Source organism: Girardinichthys multiradiatus, chromosome 2 (genome assembly GCF_021462225.1).
Source record: "Girardinichthys multiradiatus isolate DD_20200921_A chromosome 2, DD_fGirMul_XY1, whole genome shotgun sequence".
NCBI lineage: Eukaryota > Metazoa > Chordata > Actinopteri > Cyprinodontiformes > Goodeidae > Girardinichthys > Girardinichthys multiradiatus.
Window position 1 is genome coordinate 30,525,859 of NC_061795.1, and position 18,251 is coordinate 30,544,109.

The following is an 18,251-nucleotide window of genomic DNA, read 5'->3' on the forward strand; positions in this document are numbered from 1 at the left end:
AACATATTTTAAAAGTGTAATTTCCTTGATTATATATAACACGAAATGACAAATATGGACAAGTCAACACCAACCAAGAGTTATTTTTTATTAAAATGCTTTCCCTCTGTTTTTAGGTTATGGAGTGGTTGTGTCTCACCTGTCAGATGCAGATGATGCTTGAAGTAACAGAGCCTTCGGGAGTTGCTTCTCTCAAACCTCAGACACCTGCAAAACCCCAAACAACAGACATCACTAGCCCAGCTCGGCCTGAGAAGAAGGTCTTATCTGCACCACATTCACCTCAGAAGAAATTGTCTTCACCCACACAGCCAATTATATCCGAGACAGTAGCTAAGCAAATGGTTAATAAACAGGCCAGCCCAGTTCCTTCTAAGAAAACCCCATCAGAGCAGCATAAAACATCAGGTCCCAACAAATCACCAGGCCAGAAAAGGCAAGCTGAACATAAGCAGAGCAATATGACTGCGGCACCACAGAAAGATTCAGGAGGCTTCTTTGGATTAGGTGGAGGTAAAAACCATCCAAATATGGACAAACCAGTAGAGTCTGTCTCTGGAAAAATGTTTGGCTTTGGCTCGTCTATTTTCAGCTCTGCTTCCACCTTAATAACCTCTGCTGTTGAAGAACAATCCAAGACCACTCCACCAGTATCTCCCAAGCTATCCCCTGCAAAAGAGGTCAAATCTCTTGCTGCCCAGGAGAGGAAGCAAACAGAATCTCAGCAGCGTAAGGCACCTGCTGTGGTGCAGGACAAAGCTGACAAGGCTCAGCCAGTGGCTTCAAAGGTTATAGAAGCTTCCCAAGGTGTTGTCAAACCAGGTGCCAGCTGTCTGCTCTGTAAGGCTGAGCTGAACATGGAGTCCAAAGATCCACCTAACTACAATACTTGCACTGAATGCAAGAACACAGTCTGTAACCAGTGTGGATTTGACCCCATGCCAAATCAGTTAGAGGTAATAGATCTTTCTTTTCTACATCGATAATCATTTGTACTGACTCTTTGAGTTGCAAAATAAGAGTTTCTACAACCTTTAATTTTCTAGAGGGACTACTAAAGCATTACTGAATTGAAATGAACTAAACTGAATTTAACTGAATTAAGTCAAGTTGGGTTAAGTTGAATAGAATGGAAATTAATTAATTGAAGGTCACTTGAAGATATTGTTTGGTATATGTACACATGTTTATTGATTATATTTTATAAATAATACATGCAAGTATGTTTTTTCCAGCATAATATGAGATAATCAAAACAAATACTATTGTTTTCCTGACAGATGAAGGAGTGGTTGTGTCTGACTTGCCAGATGCAAAGAGCTCTGGCAGCAGCTGACTCAGTACAGCCTCCTCTGAGAAAAGCTCAGGCACCACCCAGCAAAGTTTCCTCACCTGGTACTTCCAATAAAGATGTGCCTGCTCAAAAGAAATATAGTATTCCTAAAGAAGATGCTGGAGATATGGACAGAACACAAGATGCACCACGAAAGAAAATAGACATTTTGAAAACCCCTACTTCGCTGGCTTCAAAGGATGCAACAGATGCAGTTTCAAGCCCAAACAAAGAGGTGAAAACCAATTTACTCCATGCTGAGGGTGTTCCGAAGTCTTCTGTGCCTCAACGTGAAGAGGCAGGACCTGTTGTTTCTAATGTCAAACAACCAATGCCTACTCAAGCTCCTCCTATTACCACAGACAAAACAACTGTACAATCTAAAGTCACTTTAGAAAAGAAAGAGGAGAAACCTGAAACAATCAAGAAATCAACTGACCAGCTTGTCAAATCCACAGAGGAAGTGCTACAATCCCAAGTCAAAACACCTCAAAGGAAGAATTCGGCAGTTGAGGTCAAAGAAGATGATGATCAGAAAACACATGTGGAACTGATACCAGACCAGCCTCAGGGGCCTAAAGATTCTCCAAAGGGACAGAATGAAGATGGTGAAGGTCAGATAGAGCTGCCAAAACCAGAAGCATCCAGAGATGCACCCAAAAGGACTCAAGCTGCTTGTCCACTCTGCAAATTGGAACTTAACATTGATTCCAAGAGCCCTCCCAACTTCAACACCTGCACCGACTGCAAAACCACTGTCTGCAACAAATGTGGATTTAGTCCAATGACCAATATCTCTAAGGTAAATACGATACTAACTTTTTCAAGTTTTCTTCTATTGAAAATGTCCCACTTTCTGCAGCATGAATAAATGAATAAATACTATTTCTGTGAAACTGCTTTTATTTGTTCAAAGCAATAGAACACAAATTATTATCTAATTACGTATAACTCTATTATTATTATTGTTTGTGTTTGCAGGCAAAGGAATGGTTGTGTCTGAACTGTCAGATGCAGAGAGCCCTTGGAGCTTCCGAACCTCCAGGCCTCCCGATGATGAAAACACAAACTTCACCAAGGAAAGACATCCCTGCCAATATACAGAAAATAGAGACTCCAGCTGCAGGTGCTTCCAAGCAAGAGATTTCTGAGCAAATCACTTTCAGTAGTGACCTTGCCAACATTATTACAGCCAGAGAAACACAACCTTGTGCTGTTAGAGAACCAACAAAGGAGGTTCCTGATGCATCGGTTTCAATCCCTGATAAAAGTGGTCCATCAACTACCACAAAGGCAGATGTTTCACCAGCTTCACCGAAGCCAAGTTCACCACAGCAACATACTCAAAAAGCTCCTACTTCTTCTAAGCCTACTGTTCCAAAAGATGAGCCATCACTCCAACTGCCTCCAAAAGCTGGTCCACCTTCAGATAAACCTGCTCCTTCACAACAGCTGGAGCCATGTTCACCACAGCAACATACTCAAAAAGCTCCTACTTCTTCTAAACCTGTTGTTCCAAAAGATCAGCCAAAAGATGAGCCATCACTCCAACTGCCTCCAAAAGCTGGTCCACCTTCAGATAAACCTGCTCCTTCACTGCAGCAAAAGGAAGCAAAGCAGCCCCCAATACATCCACCCAAACCTGAGGCCTCTCCTAAGTCTGCACCACCACCGGTTCAGGCTGGAAAACCAGAGCCAGGTAGCCTTTTTGGTTTTGGTGGCCCTAAAATACAGCCTACGGCAGCAAAACCTGCAGAGTCTGTGACAGGAAAGATGTTTGGCTTTGGGTCATCTTTCCTAAGCTCTGCATCCAATTTGATAACCTCAGCTGTTCAAGATGAACCTAAAACTACACCGCCTATTCCTCGTAAGATGTCCACCACAGATAGAGTATCTCCAAAGCCTACACCACCAGCTTCTCCTAAAACATTACCTGCAAAGGATGTCAAGGCACTTTATGTGCAGACAACTGAGGACAAGACAACTGAGGACAAGAAATCCGACAAACCACAGCAGACTGAAATTCATCCAACAGAGCAAATCAAATTGACCAAATCACCACCAGAAGTCTCTAAAGTACCAGCAAAAAGGCAGGTTGCTTCAAAAGAAGATCAGTCAATGTGCCCTCTTTGCAAGACCAAGCTCAATTTTGACTCCAAAGATCCTACAAACTACAACACTTGCACAGAATGCAAGACTACAGTATGCAACCAGTGTGGATTTGATGCAATTTCAAATATATCTGAGGTAAGCATCATTTGCTTTAACATAAACACATTATTTCACATTTATATCCCAACAGTGGAAATGTAAATACAATCAGGCATTTGATATTTTTTAAGACCAAGACATCATGTTAATACTTCTGTCACAATTAAGATGAAAAAATACAGGTAAAACTAGTTATAAATCAAGAGTAATAGTCAGGTATTTAGTTTTTATAAGATTTGGAAATGGTTTATTGAATTTACGTGTATATGAAGTTTTTTTTTATAACTTAATACACGTGATACTTATCTTTCACTCTCTGAGTTGACTGTGATGAAAAAAAAAATGTATCCTGTGAAATGATGGCTGCACTGTGTTGTATGTTGTTTTCCAACAACTGTTCATTTGATTTCACTTGTTCCAGACAAAGGAATGGCTTTGTCTAAACTGCCAGATGCAGAGGGCCTTGAAAGTATCAGAATCAACTGTATCTCCTGTTGTAAAACAGACACCAAACAAGATCTCACAGTCTCCTGTTGTACAGAACGAAAAGCCTACACCTAAAACCCAGAAAGATGCCATGAAAGCTGCAACCCCTTTGCCAACTGCTGCTTCAGCCCAGCAAGAGTCTTTTCAAAAGGAACCAGTAGTTTCAGGTTCTGACCAGCAACAACCAGATGACAAACAACAACAACCGAAGATTACTCAAACTACAAAACCAGAAGTAAAGCCAGATGTGTCAAAACAAGAAGGTGAAAAATTACAGCAACAGCCTGCAAAGTTGGACACACAGCCAGCCAAACCGACTCCACCAGTTCAGCCTACTAAGCAAGAATCTGGAGGCTTCTTTGGCTTTGGTGGACCTAAAACACCAGCTGTGGCAGCAAAATCTGCTGAATCAGTGACTGGGAAGATGTTTGGTTTTGGTTCATCTTTTCTTAGTTCTGCATCTACACTGATTAACTCAGCTGTTCAGGATGAACCTAAAACTACACCACCTACTCCAAGGAGGATGTCCACTACAGCCCCTAACACTCCTAAAGCCACACCTCCAGTTTCTCCTAAGATAACCTCTGCCAAGGATACAAAAGCACCTGCTACACAGAGATCAGAGCCCCCTCTGCAAGCTAAGCCACCACCTTTGCAAGACAAGCCTATTCCACCACCTCCTCAGGCCAAGCCTACTCCCCTTCCTCAACAAGACAAGGCTATTCCACCACCTTTGCAAGACAAGTTTACTCCACCACCTCCACGGACCAAGTTTACTCCACCACCCCAACGGGACAAAGCTTTTCTACCACCTCAGCAAGACAAGCCCTCTCCACCACCTCCTCAGTCCAAGCCTATTTCATTACCTCACCAAGTACAGCCTACTCCCCCACCTCCACAGGCCAAGCCTACTCCACCACCCCAACAGGACAAAGCTTCTCTACCAGCTCAACAAGACAAGCCCTCTATACCAATTCAACAAGAAAAGTCCTCTCCACCACCTCCTCAGGCCAAGCCTACTTCATTACCTCCCCAAGTAAAGCCTACTTCACCACCTTCGCAAGACAGGCCTACTTCACCACCTCCACAGGCTAAGCCTACTCTAGCAACTAAACAAGACAAGTCTACTCCCCCACCTGAACAGACCAGACCTACTCCATTACCACAAGAAACATCAGAAAAGGTTTTACCAGTATCCACAGAGGTAAACAAGGTTGCTCCCACACCAGCTGTGTCCACCTGTCCTCTTTGTAAGGTTGAACTGAATGTGGGCTCAACAGATGATCCGAATTACAACACCTGCACAGAATGCAAAAACACTGTCTGCAACTTCTGTGGATTTAATCCCATGCCCCATACTGCAGAAGTAAGTACAATTAAGATTATTTTTGCATGCCAAACTTTTCTCTTTGAAGATGATGCAGAGGTTTTCATTTTCATTTCCATTTATTCAAAAACCTTAAATCATTTCCATTAGCACTGGTTTTCATTTGACAGTTCTCCTACTGCTAACCATGCATGCATATGAATACTCCAGAAAAGCTGAGAATGATAACTCATTCAAGTACATCTATTTTTAGGCTGTAATAAAACAATTATTATATAGAAGTTCATGCTGTAGGTAATACTGAAACTGCACATGTTCAGTAACTATTTTATTACAATTAGGAAATAATGCTCATTGTCGTACCTGGCCAATGTATATAAGTCAATGTCAGTAAGATGACCAATATATTTCAGGATTGTGCTTGTAGATGGTTAAAAGGTTTTAGTGTTGATATATGTATTTGTCCACCACAGATAGAGTCTGTTATAGCGACTTGTGCCACAGTCTCGTTGATTTATTTTTATAATTTGGTATCACCTGTCCATCTGGGATTTACATTTCAATGCTCTACAAGCACCCTCAATTGGTCAAATCATTATTAACTGAAATTGTTTCATAATAAGCGATGCCAGTTTATATTTCAGCATCCAGTATCCCAAGCAGAGTGAGATATCTTCAAATGCTTTGAAAGGCAATGCCTGACCTTTTTTTTTCTCTATCATCATCTATCACCTTCTAGGCAATTAAAATAAAACAATGATACTAGGTACTGCAACACTGGTATTAGGGTGACAATCATGTAGCCTCAATTTCATGAAAATCCCTCAATTTCCTGAAAATAGAACACATTTGGAATCTCTTGTCTAAGATAAACATTTGTGATTTTACAGCTTTATAGATTTGTTTTCAGGCTATGACTGTAATCAGGATCCTGGCTGGATTTAAGACATTCTCTCCTAATCTTTGAATTAATGATTAAAACATTCATGATAACATGTTACATGGGGGCTATCGTGTGGCTTTCTCTCTCTTGGCTGGACAGGTCAGATTTGTTACATAACTGCATTGTCGACAGACTGGCAGCACTGGAAAGGAATTAAAGTGATGATTGATGGTTGTGCAACAGCATTAGTGAGATGGGATCTGCTGCCATGGGAGACCAGGGACCAGGGAAACTCCAAACCCTGTGAGAGATTGGAGATAACAAATCCCTATGATACGCCAATAAGTGGGGGTGAAATGGATTAAGCTCGTCACAACACGATACATTACAGAATCTGTCATTTCCTGTCAGTCAGTCTGCCCTCTCTGGTAACTGTGGTTCCTAGTAATTCAGCTGTTCGCTCTTAATTGTTTGTGGTTGGTAACAACACACATGTGCTGGCTTTTACACAGGTAGGTTATGCTCGATCAAATCCTGTGTGTCCATGCCTTCTTGTATAGTCAGGCCCCTTAGATACTGACAGATACTGTCATGACAATAAGAATAATGTCTCATACACTAAGCAACATCATCCAAGAAGCAAGAAAATTTCAAATTCTGGTCTGGGAGGCATTCTGCATGAAAATTGTTAGACCTCCCAATGCATGAGTGGGTTATCTCCCGGTATTCCGGCTTGTACACACAGTCCAAAAACATAATTGTTTGGTTATGCGGTTACTCTAAATTGTTCTTAGATATAAGTGTGTGCACGTGTGCATGCATGCTTTTTTGTACAGAGTGTACCCTGCCTCTTGCCCAATCCCTGCTGGAAAAGGCATCAACCCCTATAGAAAATGAATGGTTGGATGTTGCCTTAACCTTTGTTTGTATGGAGGTGGATAAGATATACCAGCACATATCTTTCTCACAGGTTCACAATATAGAACTTGTAGATGTGCATCTCAAGTGCTTAAAACATTTCATTTTATTATTTTTTTAATTACACCAGGGCCTAAGAATAGAGGGCAGTCTGGGGGAGGGGTTACCACAGTTCATACTGCGAGGACTGTGTGTACTGCCTGGCCCTAGCACAACTGGACAGAAAGAACAAGTTTACTCTCTTCCACTGGCCTTCTTTATGGATGTCAGTTTTCTTTCGGGAAATGTTTTGAACTGAGAGTCAAGAATGTGGGACTTTTACAATTTGAAAAGGACTTGTAATGTTTGAAAGAGGAGGAGTCTGCTTCAGGCAACTAAAGCACAAGAAAGTCTATCCATTTCTCTGCATTGCCTGTTTAGCTTCAGCTGATGCCATTAAAACCCTCAGAGTGACTGTTGTTTGATAAGTAGGGCACACGTGTGTCATATTTCGCCAGCTAAAGCTTTTGGAATGACAGATGAGACAGTATGAATGACAGTTTGTCTAAGTTTGTCCGTTTATGCATGTTGAATTTAGATGCACTTGTTTTTTTTTAATAAAAAACTTCATCTATGACACACTGCTAAGATAAACAAAAACAAAAAACGTTGACATGTTAGTTAAACGGTTTATCATTGTGACTTGGGTGAAAAGACAAGAAAAAAATGCTGAAGCACATTTGCAAAAAAGCTGATAAACAGGGTTATAAATTCAGAGGATTGATATACGAAATGCCTATAAATGTTTAACAAGCAGGAAAAGAGGCTAAAATATTATCACCTGGAAGGATATCTTTCAATTACAAAATGACTTGAAATGATGAAATCCCATTCTAGCTGTCAGTTTTACTTGCGCAAAGATCATGGGGGAAAAGCAATAGGTTTAGCTGGAGCTACAGTTTTCAAATCTAACAGCAGCTGCAATGGATCTCTAAGGACATATTTAATCATTTCAGCAACTGGCAAAAGGATGACATCACTTTGCACTGTTTACATGGAGTCCACCAATAAAAAACCATAAAAAGAGGCACATAAATTTAAAAACTATTTAAAAAAAAACTATTGTTTGCCTTACATTAACTGTAGCAGATTGACATGAAAAAAAGAAATAAGAAAAAAAAAAGAAGTCTTTAAACACAACCTAAAACATGCAAGTTGATGCAAGGTCCGTGTATGTTGGTAATTGGATATTTTCATTAGTAACAAATTATGAAAAAACGTTGGAACAAGAGGTTATTTGGTTCCAATCTTAAAGCTTCAAATATTGTATATAAATATGTTTTATGGTCAAAAACAGATATGTGAAAAATGTGAATTTACATTCTTATTTAAAATATTAGTAATGAAAATAATTCTCAAAAAGAAACAGAGAGTTTGCACTTTTCTTCCTACATAAGCACCTAATTTTGAGACTATTGTCTTGACTGCTGGAGATGCTGTTGCTTCTGTTCTACTTAAATTATTTGAATAAATGAACAAGAAACAACAAAATAAACACAAATCTAAATTATTTTGTGTTCACATGTGGGCAAGTATTGGTAAGAATTGTCACAATTCTAATTCTGGTTCCAATGTAAAAACACTCAATCCCACCATATATGGGCATTGACAAGCAGGTTAATACTTTGCAAGGACAAGGGGAGAAAGCGGACACCCAATTTTATAGATGTGAAGCTGCTATGCTGGTTAATTCCAACAAAATTAATGTATCTGTGAAAAAAACATTACTAATTGGACCACAATTACTTAAACAAATTTACAAATTTAAACTTTTACAAATATAAACAAATTTTGTCTCAATAAGGATTTAAATGATTTGTTTATGGTTAAACTAATACTAATAATAAGTGACACTAATACTAACTTTTGTCTTTCAGTAACAGAATTGGTAATTTCAAGTCCCTCTATATAGTGGAGATGGGCAATGGTGCATGCCGTGGGTTGTGTAAGAATCAAGTAGAATTTGCAATGCTGTTAAAGGTCATAGTCTCCTAAAGTAGCACAATTATGCTATTCTAAAGTTAGTTTTGTTTCGTCCTTCTGCAATAATATATGTGTTAAAATAATTTCACTCAACTGATACTGAATATTCTAACTTGCTTTTGACAGTGTTTTTTTTATTCTAAGGTTGTAAAATTATTTTTCCCTCAAACTGCAGTCACTCACCTAAGAACGAACCATGTTGCCATTTTGAAAGATGTGGCTGTAAGGGAAGGTAGCTGATGCACCAGTTGTTAGAGTGGAAAATTGCACTGGATGTATTTCCTTGTTTGGAAAATGAAGCACTCTGCTTATTACAGATTAGTAGGTCAACATTCTTGTTTTTCCAAGGCTTAATATACAAAAAGTAAAGCCCTGTGGGGCTGCTAAAAGCCTAGTATATTTGCAGCCTTAGCTCTTGACAAAGGCATTTCCCAGAAAATCAATATGAACCTCTGGAGCTCCCTTAAAAAGAGCAAAAATGCGCCAGAGAAAGACTAAGAAATTATTCTATTAGTAGATGAATAGCAATAAACACATTTTTGTAATTTCAGTGAAATAAAGTATCTTGGTGCGATTATAAAAAAAATAACTTTAAAGGTACCTTCGACTGATGTGTGATATTTATTAGTAATGATCATTAATATTGGTAATATTTATTCATACTCACAGATGCTCTCTCCTCATAAAGCAGATTTTATTACACAAAAGGGTGATGGTAAGTTTTCAAGAACCATATCTATAATGCTTGGCTCTTAGGATAACCAGCTAAGATGCAGGAATGGATGTGTTAATAATAATGATAACAATAATAATAATAACTATTATTATTATTATTATTTATTTGGTGAATGGCCAAATAATTCATATTCAAGCACTACTACATCACGCTGACAACACTCTTAGCTGTGGATGCTGTTGTTGAGTGAAGGGGACCTAAAGTTACACTAGCTATATTTAGTATCAGTAAGTCATTTAAAATTACGTTTGAGGAAGCTCATAGAGGAAACAAGCTATTTCAATGGAAATTCTAATTTCCATGACATGTTGAGATGCCCAAGTTGGTGAGGGAGAGCAGATAACAGGAAGGCTGAGTAGAATACAGCAAATTTGCATTGTTTTTACCTTTTTGAGCTTTCTCCCTCTGTCTGTCAAGGAACACGCTGAATGTTTGATACAGTATGTTGGTAGATTATTGGAAATCTCGTAGAAAAAAATATATTCTCTAGGAATACAACACAGAGAGTTTACAGTACAACCTAAACATGAAAGCTTTTCTGATAAAATCATATCCTAATATCCTTACAGAACAGGGACCAGAAATTCCAGCATGTTCTAAACAGTATTTCTCTCTCAGCGTCTTTCGACATTCTACACACCCCTGAATGCCTGATGCAAGAAAAACATGACTTTGATAAATATTTTTAAAATGTTTTTTTCATCTAAAATGTGATATATATTCTGTAAAAGTCATGTAAAACAAATTAGTATTAGTATTAGTGTCTACGAAATAATAGCTGGTGTGGCATGTTGCAGAGTGGTAGAGCAGGCAATTCATATATAAATGGTATTAGTCCTTGACGCAGCTGTACAGTGTTCGACTCCTGAACTTTGGACCTGTGATGCACGTTGCCAAGCCCCCTCTCTGTCTAATTACTCTGACCACCATTGCCAAATCATATTTAAATTTAAAAAGCTGAAATAACCTGAACCTAAAATAAAGCTTAGCTGTTCTAGAATGTTTCTTTATACCTCATTTGCATCCTTTGGCTGACACCATAGTTTATAGAGAGATTAAGGAGTCAGAAGAAGGGGACAAAATAATTCCACAGAATTATGAATACATTGTGGCAAAGTGAAGGCACCAATAGCTGGAGATATTGCTGACAGCAACACTGAAAGAGCTGCATGAATTTCCATAAGGTACTGTTTTTTTTTCTACCTGTGATAACAATCTCCTGTATTCTCCATATGTGTGGACTAAGTAGTAGGGCTGTAGGACAGAAATCTTTTCTTCCAAAGAAAAATCTTCCAAAACCTTGTGGTTTGATTAGGTTATGAATTGATGAAACCAAAACTTTAACATCAGTCAGTCAGTCATTTTCTACCGCTTATTCCATAGTGGGTCGCGGGGGAGCTGGTGCCTATCTCCAGCAGTCTATGGGCGAGAGGCAGGGTACACCCTGGACAGATCGCCAGTCCATCGCAGGGCTGTAGAGCATTTGCTGTAGAGCGAAAACCCAACAGCTTTGTAGCAGTGAGCTGCACAACCCCGCCACAGGCCTTCTGGACCAAACATGGCCAGACTGAAATCATTGAGGGAACCAGTAACCCCATGTTCCTCAGCAGTATGGCCTTCTTCCAGGAAACTTTAACATTTTGCCAATAATTCAAAATGGTATGTTTTGTCACAAAACCATCACTCCATATAATCATAAGAATACTAACAATGAAACATGGTGGAAGTAACATGATGGTGAGGGGTTACTTTTATTTAGATTGGAACTGAGGTTTTCATCAAGGTGGATGAAGTTAGGGATAGTTCTAAATATCCGTCAGTTTTGATACAAAACCTTCAATCTGCTAGAAAACAAGGGATTTAACTTTTCAGTATCAGTGTAAGCCCAACTGTAAATCCAAATCATGAAAAACTGACTTTGTGAGAGGAAATTCAAGGTTTGCCCTGGCCTAGCCAAGGTTTAAAACCAAATTTGACAGGGGTCACCTTAAGAGGGTTGTGATTGGAGATGCACTACAATCCGACTCATTTGGAGAACTTTTTCAAGACTGAATGAGCAAATATTGTCAAGTGAAGATTTGGGACTCTGATAGACACTGATCCTACCAAACAATACTGAAAATGATTCAAAACGGGATTCAATAAAGTATTCATTTTATGATGTTCTCACTTATTAAACTATATAATGCAGTGTTTTATTTGATAGACAAATTAGTTTTTCCCGGTCCTGATCCCCGGATGCTTAGGCTGGCTCTAGGGATGTGGAATGTTACCTCACTGGGAGGGAAGGAGCCTGAGCTAGTGTGGGAGGTCGAGAGATATCAACTATAAAGAGTTGGGCTCACCTCCACGCACAGCGTGGGCTCTGGAACCCTTCTCCTTGAGAGGGGCTGGACTCTCTATTACTCTGGAGTGGCCCACGGGGAAAGGCGGCGGGCTTGGGTGGTTTTGCTTGTTGCCCCCCAGCTCAGCCATCTCGTGTTGGGGTTTACCCCAGTGGATGAGAGGGTCGCATTGGGTTTTGGGACAGGTCTCTGACTGTTGTTTCAGCCTATGAGCCAGGCGGTATTGCAGAGTACCCGGAAGTACACCTTCCTCGTGAGGTGTTCCAGGCACATCCTACCGGGTGGAGGCCCAGGGGACGGCCCAGGGCCCAGGACACGCTGGAGGGACTATGTCTCTCGGCTGGCCTGGGAACGCTTGGGCTCCCCCCGGAGGAGCTGGAGGAGGTGTCTGGGGAGAGGGACGTCTGGGCGTCTCTGCTGAGTCTGCTGCCTCCGCAACCTGGTCCGGGATAAAACGAAAGATGACAAATACGAGTATGATTAGTTTTTCAGTTGAAATAACAGTGAATGTCACAAATACATGTGGAAAAACTTTGAAAATATTTTGCAAGATTTTGGTAACATCACAAAAAAGTTTTATTTTAGCTGGGGTGTGTGCACTTCTTAAAGCCATTGTTTATATATAAGTCCATGAGTTTTCCCTTCAAATTCAATGCAGTTGTTTTTGGTTTTAGGAGAGGTAGCATGAACCTCAGTTTGTTGATGATTTGCAAACAAACGGAGGCAAAAGGAGTGTGTTACCCATTAGTTTTAGTTGTGAAGATTTTACTAAAAATAGATGTGATGGAGTAGATTGCATTGACATATAAATACTTGATTGCTGTGTAGTAATATCAATTGTTTTGTAATGTATTCATGTAATTTGAACTGGTTGTGGTCTGTATAGACTCAATGTGTAGCAGTTTAAAAAAATAAAATGGAAAGCCACTGTCTTTGAAGTACTTTGTGTAAAATAATGCTTCTTTAACATGACAGATAAACATCACAGAGTAAGCATGCATGTGTTTATAATCAAATTGAAATAATTTACGAGTTTACACAGTTATAAGCATCATAGACTGTGCTGATGATGTGTCCCTGCTGCCAAAGTAAACATGATTATCATACTGCTAACTGAACCCCCAGTTGAGTGGGCTACCATTTCTAGCTCAATCAACCTGGATGCATCAGTGCCAGCTTTCCTCCTTGTCAAATTATGTTTTGCATTAGCTAAGACTTTATGCATGAAAGACTAGAGGAAATTATCTTCGCTGTAACTGTGCATTTCATCAATACAACTTGGTGAATTTGATTTGCAGCCTTGCATGTAATAATTATTTTCTTCTTGTATTATACACACAAAGTCTAAGGTGACTTTAACTATAGGAACAGTACTGAGGATGACAAGGAGAATATTACACACCAGTACCAAAATAATGTTACTCATTTCTGTTACCATATCCTTCATCAGTCCTAATCTTAGACATGTGTGATTAAAAGCACATCCACCAACTAAGTGTGTTGATAAAATGTTAGAACATTAAGATGCACCTGGGGCCATTGTTAATAAAAGATTCCAGAAAACATCTTTGCATTATTGAAAATAAAAACAACTCCACAGTGTTCAACAGAATATGTGTGTACTGTAATCTCCCCCCATCCTGTATCAGAACGACTCATGCTGGCTCTGCAGAGGCAGGCGCATTGCTGTGATTTCATCTGCTAGGTTGCCAGTACGTTGCCAGTCGTTCTGCTTCATCTCTTGACAGCCTTTGCATTTCCCTCTTCTTTATTTGCTGATACATAAGACATAGAGGGACCAAAAACATGTCATCAGGGTTTTACAAATGTAATTTATCTGAAAATGTACTTAGCTGTTCTGCAAGGTAAGGATTTTTATTGCTATGCTACTTATTATGTACAGTCCCATCTCATAGCAGATAGTAGCCCATTATTCACCACAAGCTTTTAGTGGTAATCATAGTTTTTAGAACCATTTAGATAAGAATGTATTGGCTCTTCGGTTATGATTGTGTGGACTGACAAATGATGTTTAGTTTGAGTGTTATTAAACAGCATAATATCATGTGATGTATCTCACATATGCAAACATTTTAATATATCCTTAGCTTTAAGAACTGTACAAACTATTTGTTGTTTTCTACAGCAAGACACTTTGACTTAAAATCTAGTTATACCATCATATAATGTATTTCTTAAATATTTATTGTCTTATGTAATTTGAACTTTTCAAATTGGGTCCAGAACCTTAACAAAGGTCTCTAATCAAATAACTGGTATCTCTTAAATCCATCCATCCATCTATTTTCTATATCCCGCTTTTTCCATACTGGGTCACGGGGGAGCTGGTGCTATGGGCAAGATCTCTTAAAATCATTGTTTCATTTCATTTCAAGAAAATTAAGAAAATGTTTTTACTTGACCTTCCATGTGAACATTTTTAAAGTCTGGATTATGCTAGCACTATATTCCACAAGCTCCTTTTTACCTGTCTTTTACTAAGAATATTCCCTTCAAAGGCTTGTCTTATTAATATGTTATAATGCTAATCTTGAATCCGAATTTATGCTTGAATAAAATTCACCTTCAGGGCAACCTTGTTAGTGGCATATATTTGTTGTGTGTGCTCAGAGTTTTGGGGCCTGAAAAGTATCTTCTGGGCTGTGGTCTGTTTTATTTTTTAAATGGTGAAAAATAGGCATACTTTTACATTTATTTTTTACTTGTTTCATATAGTGGCCTGTGAAGAAAAAGTTTTTTTCGTTAGTACAGTATTAGTGGATTTGGCAAAAAAAAGTATTAACCAGAGGTGTATATTCCTGCCATGTGACTTGCAATCAAGTCAGATTTGAGTCATCAATTGAATGACCTTGACTTGATAAAATCACAAAAGACTTGGGACTTGACTTGGGCTTTCACACCAATGACTCATGAATTCACTTGGACTTGAAATGTTTGATTTGAAAATACTTGATATCTTGCACCAAACAAAATGTGTTTCAAGGGAACAGTGCCTGGAGCACAAATCAGCTTGATGTGCACTTTTGGCCATTTGTTAATATTTTCATTTCTTAATGCTGCAACATGCATGCTGAATCAAGCCTAGAGACAGTGACAGTGACACACGTGCTGCCAGTAGTTGTATCGACATTTAGTATGAGTTGACAGTGTTGCCACAATTGTGTGGTCATTGTGCTGAACAATTGGTAATGTAATGAGAAAAAATATGTATCTATTAATTTGCTTGCTTAAATCACAAGGTCATCAAAAAGGTATGCAATTACAAAGATGACAAATTGACTATTAAATCCAATGGTTAGCACTTTGCAATATGAAAGTTATATACAGTTTCCATCATTCCAATTGAGTGATTTTCTCTGTTTGTCATGTTTGTGCATCCAGTCTCTGTGCTTCGAACCTGAACCAAAAACAAAGTCAGTGCATAAAAACTTTTCAAATAACAGTGCCATAATCATGTCTTATAAAATCTACTTGATTAGAAAGTTCACTTTTATACAGTTGCATAAATAGTTTGACTAATTTATTTCATGATCTAACATTACTCATCAAATTCTGTTAAATTAGACTTGCATTGTAGTAGGTTAAAAGATAATTACATTTTCTAAAGAAATCCAGGTGTTTATTTATTTTATTTTATTTTTTTTTGTTATGGATCAGTCTGCTTTTTCTTGCTCATTCATTTGATTCAGTTAATATTTACTGTAGAAAGCACAGATTTTCAGACATTTTTTGAAGTTCAGCTCCTCTTGCAGATTGTTCTGGCAAACAAATCCATTATTTAAAAACAGTGTATAAATTCTAAAACTGAATTATTAGTTCATGAAACATTACACAGTAAAAAACATAGTAAAAGTAGAAACAAAATTAGGAGAGAGAAGTACAATTATGCCCAAAATTGTTTATAGCCCTTACATCTTTTTTTAACACCACGTTTTTTCTGAGTGAAACTATTGCTAAGTGGCCCAAGCAGAGTCCTGAGATAAATCTGACAGTGAATCTCTGTAAAGAGCAAAACATTAGGGTGATGGCAACGAGGTCTTCCATCCTTACTCGGAGCTTATCACCAACGATAACTCAAGATACCAGGGGAAACAAACCAAAAGCTAGTCAGCAATTAAAATGGTTGTCTGATTGCTAACAAAGATTTTTCCATTACGTATTTAGAAGCAAATGGATAATATTTGATATGGCATTTCATAATAAACTAAAAACAGGTGAATCATTTATTGTTTTCTTGTCTTTTAATATTTTGATGGTACTTTTTATGTGTGTGTATTATTTATATTTCTAAATTGATAGTACAACTACATTTGTTTGTTATCTTATGAGATACTTGTCCCATTTCCTACCCGAGACCTCTCAGTTGACTGAAAATAATTTTAAATATAAATCGCAGGTGTATGAATAATTTTGTCTTGCCTGTATAATTGTTGTCACCATTTTTCAGTCAGAAAGAGACAATAATGGAAGGTAAAAAAGGTTTAGGTAAAATACTCCCATTCAAGGTCTCAGAAATGTAATTATAAACGAATAATAAAGTTAGCTTACATTCATACTGTTTACTGCTTACAGTTTGACTTATCCATATTCAAAGTTACTAATTATGAATTAATGTTGGATTATTTAAAAAGCTTTCTGAATTTCATTCTTTAAAGGGCACTTTGACAAGCTTCCACAGGCATTTGAATGAACATTTTATCATGACACTTCAGATGAAAAAGAATTAAAACATTAAATCTTAAAGATCAAGAAAAAATATCTAAGATAAAGCAGACTGATTTGGTCTGACCTAATTTCATGGCACATTTATTTTGAAAACACTTGGACACTTGGTGGAAGAAATTAAATTTATTATAATAGGTTAAATTGGAGGTGTTTCTATGTGCTATGAGCATGCAATAAAAGGCCACAAGTGCTCAAGTAAGGTAATTTCTATGGAATAAACGTATTGTGAATTATTTAGGAATGCTGCTTTGCATTCAACAGTAGGCCTATTCCCCTTTGATTCCTCAAAGTAAAATGTCTTTCAATGTGTTTGGATACTGATTTATCATAGAAAATATGCAATATACATATTTTTGATCAACTTCTTCAGTTACTGTTAATGTCTTTACCAGTAATGCTTTTCATTTAAAAAGTAACTTTTACGTTTTGTAATGTTTCTCAACATTTGTAAACGGTGTTTTATTAATCGTATGTTTTCTTTTTTGTTTTTTGTTTTTTTACAGAAGGAATGGCTGTGCTTGAGCTGCCAAACTCAAAGAGCTTTGTCAGGACAGTTGGGTGACTCAAGGAAAATGCCCGAACCTACTTATGCACCTACCAAACCAGAAATCCAAATAGCATCAGCTTCCGACATGAAGGAGTCCAAAACTTCACCCATAAAAGTAGGGCCTACAACTGGTGCAACAACACCAGAACTTGTACATGCCCCTACTGAAGGAGTACAAACTGTTCCAACCACAAAACCGAAGGTAGAACCTGCCAAGATGGAAACCCTAGCTACTGTTACTTCCATAGCAAATGAACTGAAAAGGAAACCCTTAGCCAGCATGACAGATATTTCACCTGTTGCCCCAGAAAATCAGTCTTTTGTAGATTCCATTCAAGAACCTTTCATAACAAAGCCTGATGTGTCAAACACCGAAGTTTCCAACAGAGAAAATATTAAAAACCTTACAGTGTCTGAAGTTGTTCCAGAGGAAAAAGGACAGCCAGTTCTCCCTTTACCAGAGAGCATAATTACAGAGATGCAGACTTATGAACATATCAATTTGATAGAAACAGCTTATTCTTCACAGGAAAAACTGCAACCATATTTACAAGAACAGGAACTGGCAATGGAATCAGAACAAATAATAGCAGCTAGCAGCAAGGAGCTGGATGAGAAGATGATTGAAAAGATTACTGACATCTCCTCAGCTGAAGTTTCCCAGCCACTATTTACAGAGAGCATCATAAGAAAAGTA

General features: G+C 38.2%; 1 protein-coding gene across 1 annotated transcript in view; it reads left to right on the forward strand.

Moving 5' to 3' along the window:
* pclob (piccolo presynaptic cytomatrix protein b) overlaps nt 1–18,251 on the forward strand; it is a 75,010-nt gene that overhangs the window by 7,496 nt on the left and 49,263 nt on the right. Inside the window, exons 7-11 of the mRNA XM_047349357.1 lie at nt 117–956; nt 1,281–2,135; nt 2,315–3,580; nt 3,966–5,396; nt 17,511–18,248. Of these exons, the coding sequence (XP_047205313.1) occupies nt 117–956; nt 1,281–2,135; nt 2,315–3,580; nt 3,966–5,396; nt 17,511–18,248 (5,130 nt within the window). The remainder of the gene's footprint in view (nt 1–116; nt 957–1,280; nt 2,136–2,314; nt 3,581–3,965; nt 5,397–17,510; nt 18,249–18,251) is intronic.